This window comes from Labrus bergylta, chromosome 7, assembly GCF_963930695.1.
Source record: "Labrus bergylta chromosome 7, fLabBer1.1, whole genome shotgun sequence".
Classification (NCBI taxonomy): domain Eukaryota; kingdom Metazoa; phylum Chordata; class Actinopteri; order Labriformes; family Labridae; genus Labrus; species Labrus bergylta.
In genome coordinates, this window is record NC_089201.1 from 32,877,048 (window position 1) to 32,895,515 (window position 18,468).

Genomic DNA, 18,468 nt, shown 5'->3' on the forward strand with positions numbered 1-18,468 from the left:
TAAAAGTTTAGCATTTAAAATAAAATGTTCTTCAGCTCCGAACTTTTCTCATTATTAACTATTAGTAACTGTTACACACACGCACAGAATATGACGTGTTGTCACACGGTGATCAAGTATCCGAGGCTGATCAGGTGCAAGCGAGCCAGCTAGAAAACTCAACAAGACAAATACAATAAAAAGGCAAAAAGGTTAGGGAAGAGAAAACTTTTTTTTTTTTTCACTGCAAATAAAAGGCCGTTTGTCTGATCTGTCGAGAGGCCGTGTTAAAAAAAATACAATCTGCGCCCACATTATGAATCCTGCCACAAGTACGATAGCTCGCAAGGCCAAATGCGAGTAGACAAACAATCAAAGCTGGAAAGTGGACTGTTAGCTCAGCTGTTAGTTCAGCTGGACCAATCTCCTGGGATGAACTTCATCTCCACAATTATCAGGGGTGCAAACTTGTCACCTTTCGGTGAAATTCGCCCTTTTGGATCCCAAATAGGTCATTTCTGTGACTCAAGGTTGGGAGCATGTGTTCTTCATGTTTCACTGAAGCTTTATCAAACGGTTAGAACAGAACATAGATGTAGACAAGAAATGATGTTTGTCTTAGTCCGTCTGAATGCTAAAATCGTCTGTAAATTCACATTTTAGAGTTGATTATTTTTTATTCTTATTTATTTTTTAAATCTTCCCGGGGGAGGGGGGGGGGGGAGCATGCCACCCGGACCCCCCTAGGAGGTTTGGATCCATGTCACCTTTTTCATCCCTGATGAGTTTGCACCCCTGAATAATACTCGTAGTAATGCCAGCACATGTTATTTTCTGTTACATACAGACCCTGGCCCCCCCATCAGGGAAAAGTCAAGTTATGAGGCCTTCAAAGAAATAAAGTTTGGGGACCCCTGATCTAAATAGTGTAGCATCAGGTTGGATCAGTTCACCGGCAATATCAAATAAGTGGTTTATCTCAACCTTCAAGACGAGAAGGAAAGGGCTCATGTTACCCTCCTTTTCTCTGCATTGCTGCTCTGCCATACTGGTTGTTGACACTGATTCTTTGGAAAGCTTTAATGCTACTTTGAGGTCGTCTCTTCATTTCCCTCTTGAAATAGACATCAGGGCTCTTCCCACGTCTGATTTAATCATGTAACCTTGGAAGATGTTTCGTCTGCGATATTTGGACAGAACGTGCTGTGATTGTGCCTGCACGGTATGTGCTGCATTAAACTTTGTGAATGCAGACGAGAGGAGGCACACATTCCTTTTGTGCAAGCAGAATACTCGCTTGCTGAGCTACAACATGACTGTCCCCGTCTGCTGGGTTCACCTGGGAGTACAAAATGAAATGCTCTTGTTGTCAAAGTCTCAGAAACTGAAGCTGACTTTTTTTGGGATCCAGAGTTGTGTTTGGGAGAGAGATGGGCTGTAGGCCAGAGAAATGCAGCCAGAGTTTTTGTGTAATGCTGTAAGTCCCTCTGTGAACAGCAGTGTGAATCAGTCTGCTCAGCCATGTAAGGTGCTGTTTGTGCAGAGCAGTGTAGCCAATCATACTGCGATGTAAAGCAATGAATCTGAAATGATTACTATGTTACAGAAACATCTGAGATCAGCTTGATTAACGTTGCTTTACTACTTACTTGTGTCTTTGAAAAGCCAAACAACATTTCCCTTAAATGATTCTTTTTTATCTAAAACTTGTTCCTCCCTCTCTGCAGTCCAATGGGCACATCTCCCTCAGTGGGAGTGACCACTACCAGGAAAGGCTTTCCCGGATAGAGACTGATAAGGAGTCCTTGGTTCTTCAGGTAACCCATCCATCAATGCTTAGATAACCTGACACGTCCTACAAAATGTGTGAAATATTTGAATGGTAGATAGAAATGAAATCTGTCTAACATGTAAAAAACGGACTTCTTGTTTTTTTACGCAGGTGAGCGTGCTTACAGACCAGGTGGAAGCTCAGGGAGAGAAGATCCGAGACCTGGACTTGTGTCTGGACGAGCACAGGGAGAAACTCAATGCCACAGAGGAAATGCTGCAACAGGTGTGTGTGTGTGTGTGTGTGTGTGTGTGTGTGTGTGTGTGTGTGTGTGTGTGTGTGTGTTTCAGTGACCCATGGGTGAGACGCGCCTGCCTTCCCCTATATAACATCAGCATGTTTCTTCATTTGTCTTTGCAGGAGCTCCTGTGCAGGACGGCGCTGGAGACCCAGAAGCTAGAGCTGATCTCTGAAGTGTCCAACCTGAAGCTGACCCTGAACAACATGGAGAAGGACGGGCTTGACTTCGACAGATTTAGGGACAGTGAGGTATGCAAAGCTAATTTTTAAGACAGGGATCCTCTTTATCCTTTCTCTCTCACCTCATTATATACACACACTTGGCCACACACACACTTGCCCACACACACCCCTTATTCATGTTGTCTGACACCTGTGTGGGAGAGGGACTGTCGGCCTGAAAGCAGCTGTTCTAGCACCTCAGGATGATGTCAACATTTAAAAATGTATTGATGGAGAAAAGGCCTTCTTTATAGTGCTGATTGGATTTTGACTTAATGGGATTGTACTTCCCCCCAGATCAAAGTCTTTAACAAACATTAAGATGTCAGTCAGTTGTTTACTAGAGCCGGGGAGATTGCTGTTCCCAGATGAACCGTGCAGAATACTTGGAAAGATTTCAAACACGTCATGTTATTGTTGGAGCTACGCGGTCGTCTCTTCCACCCCACTGGAACAAAAAAGCTGCTGTCCATTTTCCGCCTCAGAGCTCAGAAATCACTTCTCTTCTTCTTTCAGCTTCTACTTGTGTTTTCACTGCTGCTGCTTTACAGTTTCTAATCTCCTAGGAGTTTAGTTTCCTCTGATATGTGTGAAGAGGTTTTATAGCTAGTGTTTGTGCTGCACTTAAAAACAAGTTAGAGCTTCCATAATTAAAAAAAACATCCTCAGCAGCCATGTGAAAAAAGTATTTAAAAAATGACTTCTGTTGCTTTTCTTTACTTCCACTCTGTGATATTAAGTCTTGTTTCCTTTCAGGATTTGATTCTTGAAATGAATGAACTTCGGTACAGACTGACAGAGATGGAGAGTGAAAAACTACAGTATGAAAAGAAACTGAAATCCACAAAGGTGAGTTAGATTTTTTTAGATCAAGTTCTTTATAATTAAAACTTCTCATGACTAACATCTTTACCTGTGTTTGCTTTTTGTATGCGTCTGAAAGAATGGTCTCCTATATTCAAAGTAAAGCTTAGATCGAGCCCCACAAATCCAGCTCGATTGGTACCTGTGCACGTTCTCTCCGAGCCCGGCCCGGCCCGTCTCATGAACTGTATTTATGGCCCCGAGCCCGACTAAAACCTGACTTATTGTTTTGAGTTGTTTGAACGACAGAAATCTGTTCATATGAAATCTTAATGAGCCCTACACAGAATAATTTATTATAAAACACAATGTAATTATTAGGCTCCATTAAAAACACAGATTATAACACTTAAAGTCTTTCTCTGTGATGTTTCACACTTAAATATAAATCAAGTATCTCCTCTGAAAATAACTCTGTGAGTCATGACTGTCTACAATGGGTGTAACACCCGAGTCCCACTGTCTGTGATGTTTTCAGAGTTTTCAGAGTCCTATCTTCACTTTGTTTACATCGCCAGGACGGCCGGCTGACTCCTCCCCTCGTGTATAAAAGTTGTTTAATTGAGGGACTAGAGAAAAGAAGAATAACATACTGTACTCACTGCTTAACTGTGTTTCTAGATCACGCTCATTTCAGGTCAATTTACATGCAGTGTGAAGATACCAGCAGAATAAAGATCGCTAGCATTAGCATGCTAACACAACAATGCAGCGTGAGTTGTTTTGGTTTCATGCTGGTGCTCAAGGGCGACATCTGCTGGATCAAAAAATCACATAGAAAGAGTTTAAGGAAACACATTTTTTAAAATAACAGTCTGCTCACATTCCGGCTGTATGGCGTTTTCTAAACACAGGCTCTCAGTGTGAGTGTTTCTGTACACTAAGATGTGGATCCCTGTCGTTGCGCCTGCTCCCGAGTCGAACATATCTGCCCCCCATCTTGCTTTCCGAGCCTGCTTCCCGTCTTCTGCCTCTTTTTTTGCTTATATTGATTTGCTTCCCTCTTGCCAAACCTGCTGCCTCACAGACCACGTCCCCTGTCAGCTGCTACACGGCTCCATTTCCCTGTGTTGAACTTTTGTGTGAGCATGTCTGTGGGCAGAGAATCTAACCTGTCATCCAAACACACTCGTTTCTATTTGCTGTCAAAATAGTTAAGGAAATGTATTCATTGGTAATTATTTAATGGGTGTTTTTTTTCTTATCTCTGTTAAAAGTTAAGAAGAAATTCTTTGCCATTTCTACCCCTGAGCATAAAGCTATGGAAGTGATCAGTGAGTAATTCAAATGATAAAGCTAATTTGAAAATTAAAATGCATTAACAGAAATGCTTTTTAATTTTCAGAATATGGGTGGATTATTTGACTCAAAAATAAAATTATGACTAATTTGAATTTTAGTTTTCAACATCAAAAAATGCACATTCTTTGACTAAATTAAAATGAAGAAAATTACATTATTATTATTATTATTATTATTAAATTACATTTGATTTTTCATTTTCAAAAAATGCCCCGCTAAATTTGTATCATAATTCAAATGAAAAAGTTAATTTTAAAATGAAAATGCAGTGACAGAAACACGTTTTAATTTTCATTCTTTGACCTATATTTAAAATGAATATTCAGTCATCCAGTTTGCATTATACCTTTACTCTCTATGTAAGCATATTGTATGACATCATTCAAATGAAAACAAAAAGGTCTTTGGCTTTTCTTAAATTATTATTTTTTTCTTAAACTTTTCTAAATGATAATTTTATTTTTGAGTCAAATAATAATACACCCATATTCTGAAAATTAAAAAGCATTTCTGTTAATGGATTTTAATTTTCAAATTAGCTTCATCATTTGAATTCTGATCACTAATCGCTTCCATATAAAGCCGTTCACTTTTCCAGCGTCTGTCTTTGCTTTGTAATTGAAGTATCTTTGAATCAGATGATCCACCTCATTGAATGCTGTGCTTCTCTTTATCTGTCAATCTTTGCGTCTCGATTTTTCTCTCTCTCTTCCTTGGTTTTTTTTTTCTTCTTCACTGCTAGTCGCTAATGGCCAAGCTTTCTAGCCTGAAAATCAAAATGGGCCAGTTGCAGTATGAGAAACAGAAGAAGGAGCACAAACTCCTGGCTATAAAGGTTGGCTTTCCTTTAGGATGGTTGTGTTGCTTGCTGTATGATTATGGTTTTTGACCTCACCCTGTGGCTCCTCTTCTACTTTTATTTTGGTGTTGAACTTCCTCAAATCTGGTTTTTCAAAACGTTGTTGTTGTTGTTGTCTTTTCCTAATTCACTATTTGAGTGACTCTTCTGTCTTGAACATTTTATTATATAATTATTTATTATTATTATAATGACGTAATTGACTGAATTGTGTAAGTCAAATGTAAAATCTCAAGTGTAATCAGAAATACCACTTCCTTAAGTGTGCACCACTTGTTCTAACCACTGGTATGCTATAATTTGTTCAGTTTCTTTTTGCCAAGAGTCGGCAGTTTTCTCTTTTTTTTCTGTTCTGTGTTTTCCCTCCTTGCACTGATTTACTCTTCACGATGTGATCTTCAATTAAACCTCTTTCATTTTTGAAACCTTTTGCTTGAATCCCATTCTGTTCACTTAAAGCATTACATGTATGTGTTATTCCCTCAGCCCTGTGCTCACACATGTATTACCCTTCAGAGCAGGTGCGTGCCACGTCAGCATCTGTGAACCCTTTTGTTGATGTGGTTTTTGTTTGAAGTGTGGAGGAGGAGGAGGAGGAGGAGGAGGAGGAGGAGGAGGAGGAGGAGGAGGAGGAGGAGGAGGAGGAGGAGGAGGAGGAGGAGGTGGTGTCTGTGTGGAGGAATGATCCTCACTGTTGTCCTCTGTTTGACAGGAGGAGCTCACCATACTGAGGAGGCAGCTGGAGGGCAGAGATGGAGAGATGAGGCGACTACAGGATGAGACGGGCTTTAAAGTCGGCGCCTCGAGCAATGCAGAGCTCACAGAGAGAGGTGGGTGAGAGAGACTGTTGAATCACGAGCCGAACGTGCATAATGTTCAGAATCAGGTTTTAATACGGCTGGGCGATGTGGACCAAAACTCATATCTCGATATTTTTTCACTGAATGGCGATACCCGATGTGTCTTTTATTAACAGTCAGTTGCATAAGTTCAACATGTACATGAAAACAAACTACCTGTTTGTGAAATTAATACACTTTCTGCATAACAAAATAAACACAGTTGTGTGTTTTGTTATCCGTTTAGTTTGTTGAGTTTGGCTCAGAGAGAGAGAGGGAGAGAGAGAGGGGGGGGAGAGGGGGAGAGAGAGAGAGAGAGAGGGGGGGGGGGGAGAGGGGGAGAGAGAGAGAGGGGGAGAGAGAGAGAGGGAGAGGGGGGGGGGAGAGGGGGAGAGAGAGAGAGGGAGAGAGAGGGGGGGGGAGAGGGGGAGAGAGAGAGAGAGAGGGGGGGGGGAGAGGGGGAGAGAGAGAGAGGGAGAGAGAGGGGGGGGGGAGAGGGGGAGAGAGAGAGAGAGAGGGGGGGGGGGGAGAGGGGGAGAGAGAGAGAGGGAGAGAGAGGGGGGGGGAGAGGGGGAGAGAGAGAGGGGGAGAAAGGGGGAGAAAGGGAGAGAGAGAGAACGTTATTTTAATGCAACATGAACTACGTTGATATTATCGATATTGTCCTACCCTGTATCTGGATTGAAAATATATCGATATATCTTAAAAACTCGATATATCGCCCAGCCTTAGGTTTTTAACTTTGTTCAATGACTGAGTGGTGATATCTGTGAACAATGTGAAAAGTACCATGCTTAGTTCTCCACAAGTAATCATCTGTAAACCATGATTTATTTTCATAATTCTTTGTCCTGTTTAGTCTCTCATCCAGACGAAACTCTTAGAAAGAGGCTGAAAGAGAAACGTAAGGGGGGTTTTAATGCTTGTGTTTTTTTATTATTATTGCACTTTGTCACTGCACCCATCTCAAACCCTTTTTTTTCGCATGAACGAGCATGAGCCATGTGAACTCTGCTTGTCCATTATATAACCCATTGGAGTGTTAATACATGACTGCGGCGCACCACATCAACCAACCTGTGAAACGTTTTGTCTAATTATAGCACTTCTTCAAACTAAACAAAGATCACCCAAAAGCTGAGTAACTGTGATCTTAATGTCCCCAACAGGAATGTCTGCTTTGTGTTTCCAACAGGAATGAGCAATGAATTGTGTTTTTGTTGTTGTTGTCATAACAACTCAGGCTGCACGCTCATCCTCCTGCCTCATGTCATCCATCAATAAACATCTCCTCTAACCCTCAAACTCCTCTAACCCCTCCCAACATCCAGTGTGTGCTCTGCTAACCTGTAATCTTCCTGTCATGTTCTGTGTTGTGAGATGGCATCACTTTTCTATCCACATAAGTTCATTTCCTGTATTGTATTCAGTTCTCAGACTTTCACATTATGACTCGAGATCATAGAAGTCTTTGACTTTTCTTTATCCGTTTTAATATGTGAGTAAGATATCACACATCTCATATATATTTAAATCAGATTCTACATCCACTAAGTTAAGGGATGGCTGCTCACTGAGTCTTGTTGCTGAATGCATTTTGAAAAGTGAAAAAAAAAAGGGTCAAACAGCTGCTCACACAGTAGTAGTAGTAATCATTTATTTCAGTCACAAGAAAAAACAAAAACATGTTGGCTGTAAAGGTGTAGGCTGAAGCTTTATCTTCTTACACCTACCCTCGTTACAAATCTCATTATTTAAGACACGACTAGTTTGGTTAAAAAAAAAAAAAACACATCAGAACAACATTTTTTCCAAGAATTTATTTCAAAACAAAACAAATGAAACAAACAAAAAACGAAACAGAAGTCACACTCTCAAAAAATAATCAAACCGACCTTTTATATTTGTTAAACACCATTTTTTTAAAACAAAAATGTAAATCTGCAGAGTGAATTGATGTACTGATTTTAAGGACTCTTTAAAAAAAATGATATTGTGGCCATGATGTTACTCAGTCAGTAATGTAGCAGCCAAAGTGTTATATCAATCAGTCCCATCTTTGTCCCTAATCATTTCTTTCCTCACTAGATGTGGAAGTGCAGAGAATGAAGAAGGCAGTGGAATCCCTGATGGCAGCCAACGAAGAAAAGGTAAATTCAATGAGCTTTGATTTGTTTGTGTCAAACCAACTTACTGACTCGTGTGCTGAGCTCCTCCTGTCGCTCTAATCGTCTTCTCCTTCACAGGATCGTAAGATTGAGGAACTGAAACAGTCACTGCTGCGTTATAAGAAAGTTCAGGACATGGTGATGTCAGTGCAGGTGAAGAAAGGTAACTCCTCTCTCTGAGTATATTATTCATAAAAAGGTTAGAGCCAGGTACTGGACTAATTAAAGTTGGTCACGCTCAGAGACTATAAAGATTTTCATGGCTCGTCCCATTTATCTTTAATTGTGTATAATTAAAACCATTGTTTTTGAAATGGGGGTCTTTTACCCCTTGTTGGACCTACAGGGGATACTTTGGGATTTCTTACAATAATCAAACTAATATAAGTTTAATTAAAGTTTTAAATGTATTTTTATGACCATATTTTATAAATTGAATTCCCCCTGCAAATGTATGCTTGATTTTTTTCCCATTAAACTGTTGTTGTTTTGTAAACCAAACCAGCAGCACTGTGCTGTATGTTACCTTGTTGTTATCGATAAAGAACCATAGATTTGCATTCCTTAAATCAATTCTGTCCAATAACATCTGTCCTCTTATGAAGTTTATGACAATCAATGCATAATTTAAGCAGCATTTCTCGATATTTTACATGTATAATTATAGGTTTGTTTTTCATTACATGTTATTTATTGTCTACTCTAGAGCGAACCAAAGATACCGAGCTCTTGGAAAGTCAAGGGGACGGAGTCATCACATTCATGTCAACCAACTCTGTGTGTGTGGAGTCCGAACAGTCTGCAGTGACAGATGTTGAACAACTGAAAAGGATGAGTCCTGATGAGGTGTGTGGAACAATTTATGATGTTTCATTCAAAATTCATCTCACCATTGCTAGTTAGGGGACTTAATGTAAACGTTAATACTAAGAGTATACAGCTTAAGCATTTTACTGTATTCAAAATCAGTGTCAAAAGCAATGTGAATGATTAAAAGTGTAAATAAGTAAATGATACTTCTCATACCTCACATAATCGTTGTGATAGAGTTGCTTTCTATTTGTTTGCAATACAGGATGTTAATTGTCATGACATGATAATAAGCTTCTTACATCTCATGAATCTCTAAAGTGCCTGAAGTGTACTCGCTTTAAAACACTAATAATGTCAATTCCTTTCAATCTTTCCAGTACATCAGTGTCAAAAGGATGAAAGTGTTGCTGAAATCAGATTAATTAAAAAAACACCTCGTGTCAGTCCTCAAAGAAAGTGTGAAGATTCACACCGTTGTGTTCTCATAGCCTCGGGAGAAAACACAAGAACACATTATTTCATTTTTAAATAAAGATTTCTTTGCCTGTCTTTTCTTTCTGCTTAGTTGGAGATCCTCAACGGGATGAGCGAGGAGCCTTCACCCACACCAAGCCCTTCAGATGCAGAACGAGTATCAGAGTCTGCCCCAGCTGATTTAGAAAGGTGAAACATGAAACACACACATTTCTTTCTTTTTTTTTTTTAAAGGTTTATTTTTGGGGCTTTTTGTGCCTTTAATGCAGAGAGAGGACAGTGGATAGAGTCTAAAACCAGGGAGAGAGAGGACAGTGGATAGAGTCAGAAACCAGGGAGAGAGAGAGAGGACAGTGGATAGAGTCAGAAACCAGAGAGAGAGGACAGTGGATAGAGTCTGAAACCAGAGAGAGAGAGAGGACAGTGGATAGAGTCTGAAACCAGAGAGAGAGAGGACAGTGGATAGAGTCAGAAACCAGAGAGAGAGAGAGGACAGTGGATAGAGTCAGAAACCAGAGAGAGAGAGAGGACAGTGGATAGAGTCTGAAACCAGAGAGAGAGAGGACAGTGGATAGAGTCTGAAACCAGAGAGAGAGAGGACAGTGGATAGAGTCAGAAACCAGAGAGAGAGAGGACAGTGGATAGAGTCAGAAACCAGAGAGAGAGGACAGTGGATAGAGTCTGAAACCAGAGAGAGAGAGAGGACAGTGGATAGAGTCTGAAACCAGAGAGAGAGAGGACAGTGGATAGAGTCAGAAACCAGAGAGAGAGAGAGGACAGTGGATAGAGTCAGAAACCAGAGAGAGAGAGAGGACAGTGGATAGAGTCTGAAACCAGAGAGAGAGAGGACAGTGGATAGAGTCTGAAACCAGAGAGAGAGAGGACAGTGGATAGAGTCAGAAACCAGAGAGAGAGAGGACAGTGGATAGAGTCAGAAACCAGAGAGAGAGAGGACAGTGGATAGAGTCAGAAACCAGAGAGAGAGAGAGGACAGTGGATAGAGTCAGAAACCAGAGAGAGAGAGAGAGGACAGTGGATAGAGTCTGAAACCAGAGAGAGAGAGAGGACAGTGGATAGAGTCTGAAACCAGAGAGAGAGAGGACAGTGGATAGAGTCTGAAACCAGAGAGAGAGAGAGGACAGTGGATAGAGTCAGAAACCAGGGAGAGAGAGAGGACAGTGGATAGAGTCTGAAACCAGAGAGAGAGAGAGGACAGTGGATAGAGTCTGAAACCAGAGAGAGAGAGAGGACAGTGGATAGAGTCAGAAACCAGAGAGAGAGAGAGAGGACAGTGGATAGAGTCAGAAACCAGGGAGAGAGAGAGGACAGTGGATAAAGTCTGAAACCAGAGAGAGAGAGAGGACAGTGGATAGAGTCTGAAACCAGAGAGAGAGAGGACAGTGGATAGAGTCAGAAACCAGAGAGAGAGAGAGAGGACAGTGGATAGAGTCTGAAACCAGAGAGAGAGAGAGGACAGTGGATAGAGTCTGAAACCAGAGAGAGAGAGGACAGTGGATAGAGTCTGAAACCAGAGAGAGAGAGAGGACAGTGGATAGAGTCTGAAACCAGAGAGAGAGAGGACAGTGGATAGAGTCTGAAACCAGAGAGAGAGAGAGGACAGTGGATAGAGTCTGAAACCAGAGAGAGAGAGGACAGTGGATAGAGTCTGAAACCAGAGAGAGAGAGGACAGTGGATAGAGTCTGAAACCAGAGAGAGAGAGGACAGTGGATAGAGTCTGAAACCAGAGAGAGAGAGGACAGTGGATAGAGTCAGAAACCAGAGAGAGAGAGGACAGTGGATAGAGTCAGAAACCAGAGAGAGAGAGGACAGTGGATAGAGTCTGAAACCAGAGAGAGAGAGGACAGTGGATAGAGTCTGAAACCAGAGAGAGAGAGAGGACAGTGGATAGAGTCTGAAACCAGAGAGAGAGAGGACAGTGGATAGAGTCTGAAACCAGAGAGAGAGAGGACAGTGGATAGAGTCAGAAACCAGAGAGAGAGAGGACAGTGGATAGAGTCTGAAACCAGAGAGAGAGAGGACAGTGGATAGAGTCAGAAACCAGAGAGAGAGAGGACAGTGGATAGAGTCTGAAACCAGAGAGAGAGAGGACAGTGGATAGAGTCAGAAACCAGAGAGAGAGAGGACAGTGGATAGAGTCTGAAACCAGAGAGAGAGAGAGGACAGTGGATAGAGTCTGAAACCAGAGAGAGAGAGAGGACAGTGGATAGAGTCTGAAACCAGAGAGAGAGAGAGGACAGTGGATAGAGTCTGAAACCAGAGAGAGAGAGGACAGTGGATAGAGTCAGAAACCAGAGAGAGAGAGGACAGTGGATAGAGTCTGAAACCAGGGAGAGAGAGAGGGGAACGACATGCAGAAAGGGGCCACGGGTGGAAGCGAGCCGGGTCTACCGCTCGAGACGAGAGTCTCAACACATGGGACGCCCCCTAACCATTGCACCACCAGTGCGCCCCACACAGACATTTTTTTTTAAATAGTAAAGTTCAGTTTAGAATTTAGCAGATGTTGTCTTTTCTTTTGAGCAGATTCTGATATTTGTCGTCTTTATCATCTTTTGTGTTGCTGCTCATTTCAGAGTGACTGTTATATCCTAAGGCTTCTCACTACAGCCGCTGACGTTGACGGGCATGTTCACATAGTCATTTACAACACATGGTGCTAAAACACGTTTATAGAATCCTATCACAGAAAATCAATACAATGGTGTCTCTTTCTGAACTCAGGATGTTTTTGAGTTGTTGGTTTTTTTTTTACATATGTGGTCATTTGTTTAGACTGCAGGATGCATTCTGTTTGTGGAAGCCTCACAGAGAGAAAACAGATTTAAACTGTCTTCCTGTGCGGTGATTTCCATTATGTTCAGCAAAGTAAGAATAATAATAATCTTTATTTATAGAGCACCTTTCAAAAACAAGTTACAAAGTGCTTTAAAAGGACAGCAAATATAAAATCAGGTCATAGAATAATAAACAAGGCAAGATTAAGGAATAAAAATCACTTTAAGATATAAATTAAAAGAACTGTAAAATACATAAAATTCTTTTAAAAGAATTCTGTGAAGTGAAAATAGTAACAATTTAAAATCAGGAAAGGCTCGCCTGAAAAAGTGTCTTAAGAAGGGATTTAAAAGAGATGAGTGATTCTGCCGACCTGATCTCCTCTGGCAGGTCTTTCCAGAATCTTGGAGACCTCAGTTTATGCTCTATCCCCTTTAGTTTTTAATTTTACATTTGCAACCACCAGGAGAACCTCTGCCCGAGGATCTCAATGTGCTGCGTGGGTTTGTAAGGTAGTAAAAGGTCTGATAAACAGCTGGGGTCCATGGAGAGCTTTAAAAGTAATCAGTCAAATCTTAAAATCAATTCTAAAACACACACAGGGAGCCAGTGTAGAGATGCTAAAACAGGAGTGATGTGGTCATGCGCCTACATCGTACGGTAACTGTGCAATAATGACAGTTGTACAGGTAACTGCATTTTTTTGTTCTACTTGCAGAGTAACTTATTTGAAGATATTGATCTTAAAGTCTTTAAATGTAATTTTTCACACTTAAATGTAGAAATCAAGTATATCCTCTGAAAATAACTCTGTGAGTCATGACTGTCTACAATGGGTGTAACACCCGAGTCCCACTGTCTGTGATGTTTTCAGAGTTTTCAGAGTCCTATCTTCACTTTGTTTACATCGCCGGGACGGCCGGCTGACTCCTCCCCTCGTGTATAAAAGTTGTTTAATTGAGGGACTAGAGAAAAGAAGAATAACATACTGTACTCACTGCTTAACTGTGTTTCTAGATCACGCTCATTTCAGGTAAATTTACATGCAGTGTGAAGATACCAGCATAATAAAGATCGCTAGCATTAGCATGCTAACACAACAATGCAGTTGTTTTGGTTTCATGCTGGAGCTCAAGGGCGACATCTGCTGCATCAAAACATCACATAGAAAGCCTTTAAGTCCACAGTTTATTTTCTTCCCTTTGTTGTTTCAAAAAGATGATGAGGAAGTGCCTCAGTCGCCCCGATGGAAGTTTAACAGACGCTCACTGTTGTTTCTCAGGATCACTTTAATCAGTTTCCACCACAATATCATGAGTGACGAGATTTCATTTGTCATTACAGAAGCCATGACACCACAAAGACTGACAACCAAGACCAGATGGATTGGAGCAGCGTTGAAAAGGTAAGAGCAACACGTATGTGTGGAAGGACTTTATGAGGAAGTGAACTTTAATACATAAAGGTATAGTGAATATTAATACATGAAGGTATAGTGAACATTAATACATGAAGGTATAGTGAACTTTAATACATGAAGGTATAGTGAACATTAATACATAAAGGTATAGTGAACATTAATACATGAAGGTATAGTGAACATTAATACATGAAGGTATAGTGAACTTTAATACATAAAGGTATAGTGAACTTTAATACATAAAGGTATAGTGAACATTAATACATGAAGGTATAGTGAACTTTAATACATGAAGGTATAGTGAACATTAATACATGAAGGTATAGTGAACATTAATACATGAAGGTATAGTGAACTTTAATACATAAAGGTATAGTGAACATTAATACATGAAGGTATAGTGAACATTAATACATGAAGGTATAGTGAACATTAATACATAAAGGTATAGTGAACATTAATACATAAAGGTATAGTGAACATTAATACATGAAGGTATAGTGAACTTTAATACATGAAGGTATAGTGAACTTTAATACATGAAGGTATAGTGAACATTAATACATAAAGGTATAGTGAACATTAATACATGAAGGTATAGTGAACTTTAATACATGAAGGTATAGTGAACATTAATACATAAAGGTATAGTGAACATTAATACATAAAGGTATAGTGAACATTAATACATGAAGGTATAGTGAACATTAATACATAAAGGTATAGTGAACATTAATACATGAAGGTATAGTGAACTTTAATACATGAAGGTATAGTGAACATTAATACATAAAGGTATAGTGAACATTAATACATAAAGGTATAGTGAACATTAATACATGAAGGTATAGTGAACTTTAATACATGAAGGTATAGTGAACATTAATACATAAAGGTATAGTGAACATTAATACATAAAGGTATAGTGAACATTAATACATGAAGGTATAGTGAACATTAATACATAAAGGTATAGTGAACATTAATACATGAAGGTATAGTGAACATTAATACATAAAGGTATAGTGAACATTAATACATGAAGGTATAGTGAACATTAATACATAAAGGTATAGTGAACATTAATACATGAAGGTATAGTGAACATTAATACATAAAGGTATAGTGAACTTTAATACATAAAGGTATAGTGAACATTAATACATGAAGGTATAGTGAACATTAATACATGAAGGTATAGTGAACTTTAATACATGAAGGTATAGTGAACATTAATACATGAAGGTATAGTGAACTTTAATACATAAAGGTATAGTGAACTTTAATACATAAAGGTATAGTGAACATTAATACATAAAGGTATAGTGAACTTTAATACATAAAGGTATAGTGAACTTTAATACATAAAGGTATAGTGAACTTTAATACATAAAGGTATAGTGAACATTAATACATAAAGGTATAGTGAACTTTAATACATAAAGGTATAGTGAACATTAATACATAAAGGTATAGTGAACATTAATACATAAAGGTATAGTGAACTTTAATACATAAAGGTATAGTGAACTTTAATACATAAAGGTATAGTGAACATTAATACATAAAGGTATAGTGAACATTAATACATAAAGGTATAGTGAACTTTAATACATAAAGGTATAGTGAACTTTAATACATAAAGGTATAGTGAACATTAATACATAAAGGTATAGTGAACATTAATACATAAAGGTATAGTGAACATTAATACATAAAGGTATAGTGAACTTTAATACATAAAGGTATAGTGAACTTTAATACATAAAGGTATAGTGAACATTAATACATGAAGGTATAGTGAACATTAATACATGAAGGTATAGTGAACATTAATACATGAAGGTATAGTGAACATTAATACATAAAGGTATAGTGAACATTAATACATAAAGGTATAGTGAACTTTAATACATAAAGGTATAGTGAACTTTAATACATAAAGGTATAGTGAACATTAATACATGAAGGTATAGTGAACATTAATACATGAAGGTATAGTGAACATTAATACATAAAGGTATAGTGAACATTAATACATAAAGGTATAGTGAACATTAATACATGAAGGTATAGTGAACATTAATACATAAAGGTATAGTGAACATTAATACATGAAGGTATAGTGAACATTAATACATGAAGGTATAGTGAACTTTAATACATAAAGGTATAGTGAACTTTAATACATAAAGGTATAGTGAACTTTAATACATAAAGGTATAGTGAACTTTAATACATGAAGGTATAGTGAACTTTAATACAGACTAAAAAACCTTTCTCTCCTCATACGCCCCAGACGATCTTTCTCATAAGTCTTTGAGTTGTTGTTACGAGCAGCCTCAGGGAAACCAGCCGTAGCACTAAAAGTGACCCTCTCCTTCCTCACAATGATAAACCACAATTTAAACAGAACATCTACTAAGTGAAATCCATAACTACCTTACCTCAAAAAAAGTAAATAAAAGAAAATTCAAGCTTCTTGCCGAACTCCCTAACAGGAAAAAACAGGAGAAAAGATTCATCAAAAGAGAAGGCTACTCTCCCCCCAACAACAAAATAAAGATTAATCTCAATTTAGCAAACAATTTCAAAAGGGAACACGTCTCTCTTTGGAGGTAAAGGTGAAAGAAGGAGGGTGGTCAGCTTCTACTGCTCTCTTTTTGAATCGGGCGCCATCAGGGATCCTCCCTGCACGCAGCACTAGCTTCCCTCCAATCAGAGGCCGGCACACACCGTCAGCGTTTCCCCAATCACCTGCAGCACAGTTCAGAGAGTTCAGACAACACAAAGAACACAAGGCAGACCCAATAATAACAAAACATTTAAATACACAGTCGTGTAAATAACCTTTTAAAGGTCCCACATGTTGTGTCCTTTCCTCACAGCAATCTTCAGAAAATGTTGGTTTTGACGTTCTAAGTTTAAGACTTGGCTTGCCAGTACTACAAGTACAACATGACTGAACATACAGTAACACTTGCTGCTACATCTCTAAATAGCTTGAGCCTCATTTCCACCAAGCGGTCCTTTTCAGTTCAGTTCAGTACGGTACCCATTTATTGGTGTTTCCACCGTCAAAAGTTCAACTTTCAACTTCAACTTGACTTTATTGTCCCCGAGGGGAAATTTGTTTCGCAGCCAGGTGAGAACAACTATGGGAAGAAAAAAATCAACAACCACATAGAATCAGACAATAGAAACAACAGACACCGTGAGAGGCATTAAATACAGAAATACAGGAGTTCATCAAGTAACAACAGGAGACTGAGAATGTATAAAAAAAAACATCCATAAAACCAGAATTAAAAAAACATCATCAGTCATCAGGGTCGTCATTGGAGTTCAGAAGCTTGATGGCCTGAGTAATCAAATATTTTTTTAACCTGTTGGACTTTGCTTTTGACAATCTGTATCTCCAGAAGGCAGAAGCTCAAATCTCAAAAGTTTGGAATGGTACCAAAATAAGGGAACAGTACCATCCTACTTTCTAGGTACCCTTCTGTTGGGGTGCCAAGGATACCGATCTGATCCTAAAGGGTCCCTTTTGTTTACTGTGTCCCTCTTCTTCTTCTTGAACGTGTAACTTAATTAATAGCTGGCTACTCTGTGTTGGGCTGCTGTGATGTCACATTGTTACCTATCTCCATCTGGCTTACACTCCACTTACCAAATGAGTATGGTATGGTCGGCTGTGGAAACACAAGCAAGTTCAGGATTTACCGTACTGAACTGTACCACTGTGGACCGCTAGCTGGAAACAGTGCTAAAGGAGAAGAACGTGATACAGTAAACAAAGGTTACCAATGGACGTCCAGGAAAGTCTGCCCCTCCAAGGTCGTCCATGAGGCACGGCTACGTGCTGACATTATTTGTAGAAAACAGAAAAGGCCTTGAAAGCTGTAAAGTAATGTAGTGTATTTTTTGTCCTCTCAGAACACAAGTGAAGAGATGAGTAAGAGGAGTGAAAAGCCTCCCATGAGTCCCTCTGCCACCCTGCCTGCCAACACGCAGGACGACAGCTTCGGCTCGAGGAAGGCGCGCTCTTCTTTCGGGAAAGGCTTTTTCAAGATTCGCGGGGGCAAAAAAACAGCCAGCACCCCCAACCTAGGTAAGAACGAGACCACATGAGTCAGCAGCTGAAACAGGACAAGTCTACAAGCTGCTGAAGTCTTCTTTTTTTTACATTATTCTAGCCATGAAATTGTTTGTCTGGTAAGAAGAAAGTGAGATTTTCCAGGAGTTTTTTGTTTCCTTCCACCATGTTTTGTTTCTTTTTCTAAAGCCACACCCGTGAGACCACATGGACCAACACCTTAATTTGCAGCCCACATAAACTTCAGTCCCCATTTAATTATGGAAGTCTGCTCTGTGCTGTTGTGTGCCCTTCATTTCTGTGTATGTGCTGTTTTGTGTGTACTGTACACACGAGTGTCTGTGTTTGTTCCACCTCTCAAATCCTTGTTGTTATTTCAATCATCATTTTCTGCCCTTTGTCTTGTGTTTGTTTGTTGTTTTTCTGTTGGACCCTGTCGTGTGTTGTGTGCACTTTGTAAACACATGAAGACCGCAGCAGGAGTGCAAGTGCGCCTACGTTAGGTACAGTATAGACTACAGGTCATTGTAGAGGCTGCAGGATTTCTCTGAAGAAAACAGCGCA

At 39.5% G+C, this 18,468-nt stretch overlaps 1 protein-coding gene across 7 annotated transcripts in view; it reads left to right on the forward strand.

Moving 5' to 3' along the window:
* The window catches only part of ppfibp1b (PPFIA binding protein 1b), a 34,346-nt gene that overhangs the window by 7,781 nt on the left and 8,097 nt on the right, over window positions 1–18,468 (forward strand). Inside the window, exons 4-17 of one of the 7 annotated variants that reach the window (XM_065957437.1) lie at window positions 1,707–1,796; window positions 1,922–2,035; window positions 2,171–2,299; window positions 3,029–3,121; window positions 5,181–5,273; window positions 6,010–6,127; window positions 6,996–7,040; window positions 8,225–8,286; window positions 8,383–8,467; window positions 9,011–9,150; window positions 9,683–9,780; window positions 13,733–13,793; window positions 17,745–17,919; window positions 18,375–18,407. In XM_065957437.1, coding sequence (XP_065813509.1) covers window positions 1,707–1,796; window positions 1,922–2,035; window positions 2,171–2,299; window positions 3,029–3,121; window positions 5,181–5,273; window positions 6,010–6,127; window positions 6,996–7,040; window positions 8,225–8,286; window positions 8,383–8,467; window positions 9,011–9,150; window positions 9,683–9,780; window positions 13,733–13,793; window positions 17,745–17,919; window positions 18,375–18,407 — 1,336 coding nt within the window. The remainder of the gene's footprint in view (window positions 1–1,706; window positions 1,797–1,921; window positions 2,036–2,170; window positions 2,300–3,028; window positions 3,122–5,180; window positions 5,274–6,009; window positions 6,128–6,995; window positions 7,041–8,224; window positions 8,287–8,382; window positions 8,468–9,010; window positions 9,151–9,682; window positions 9,781–13,732; window positions 13,794–17,744; window positions 17,920–18,374; window positions 18,408–18,468) is intronic. The other 6 variants (XM_065957438.1, XM_065957439.1, XM_065957440.1 and 3 more) reach the window with 6 other exon arrangements.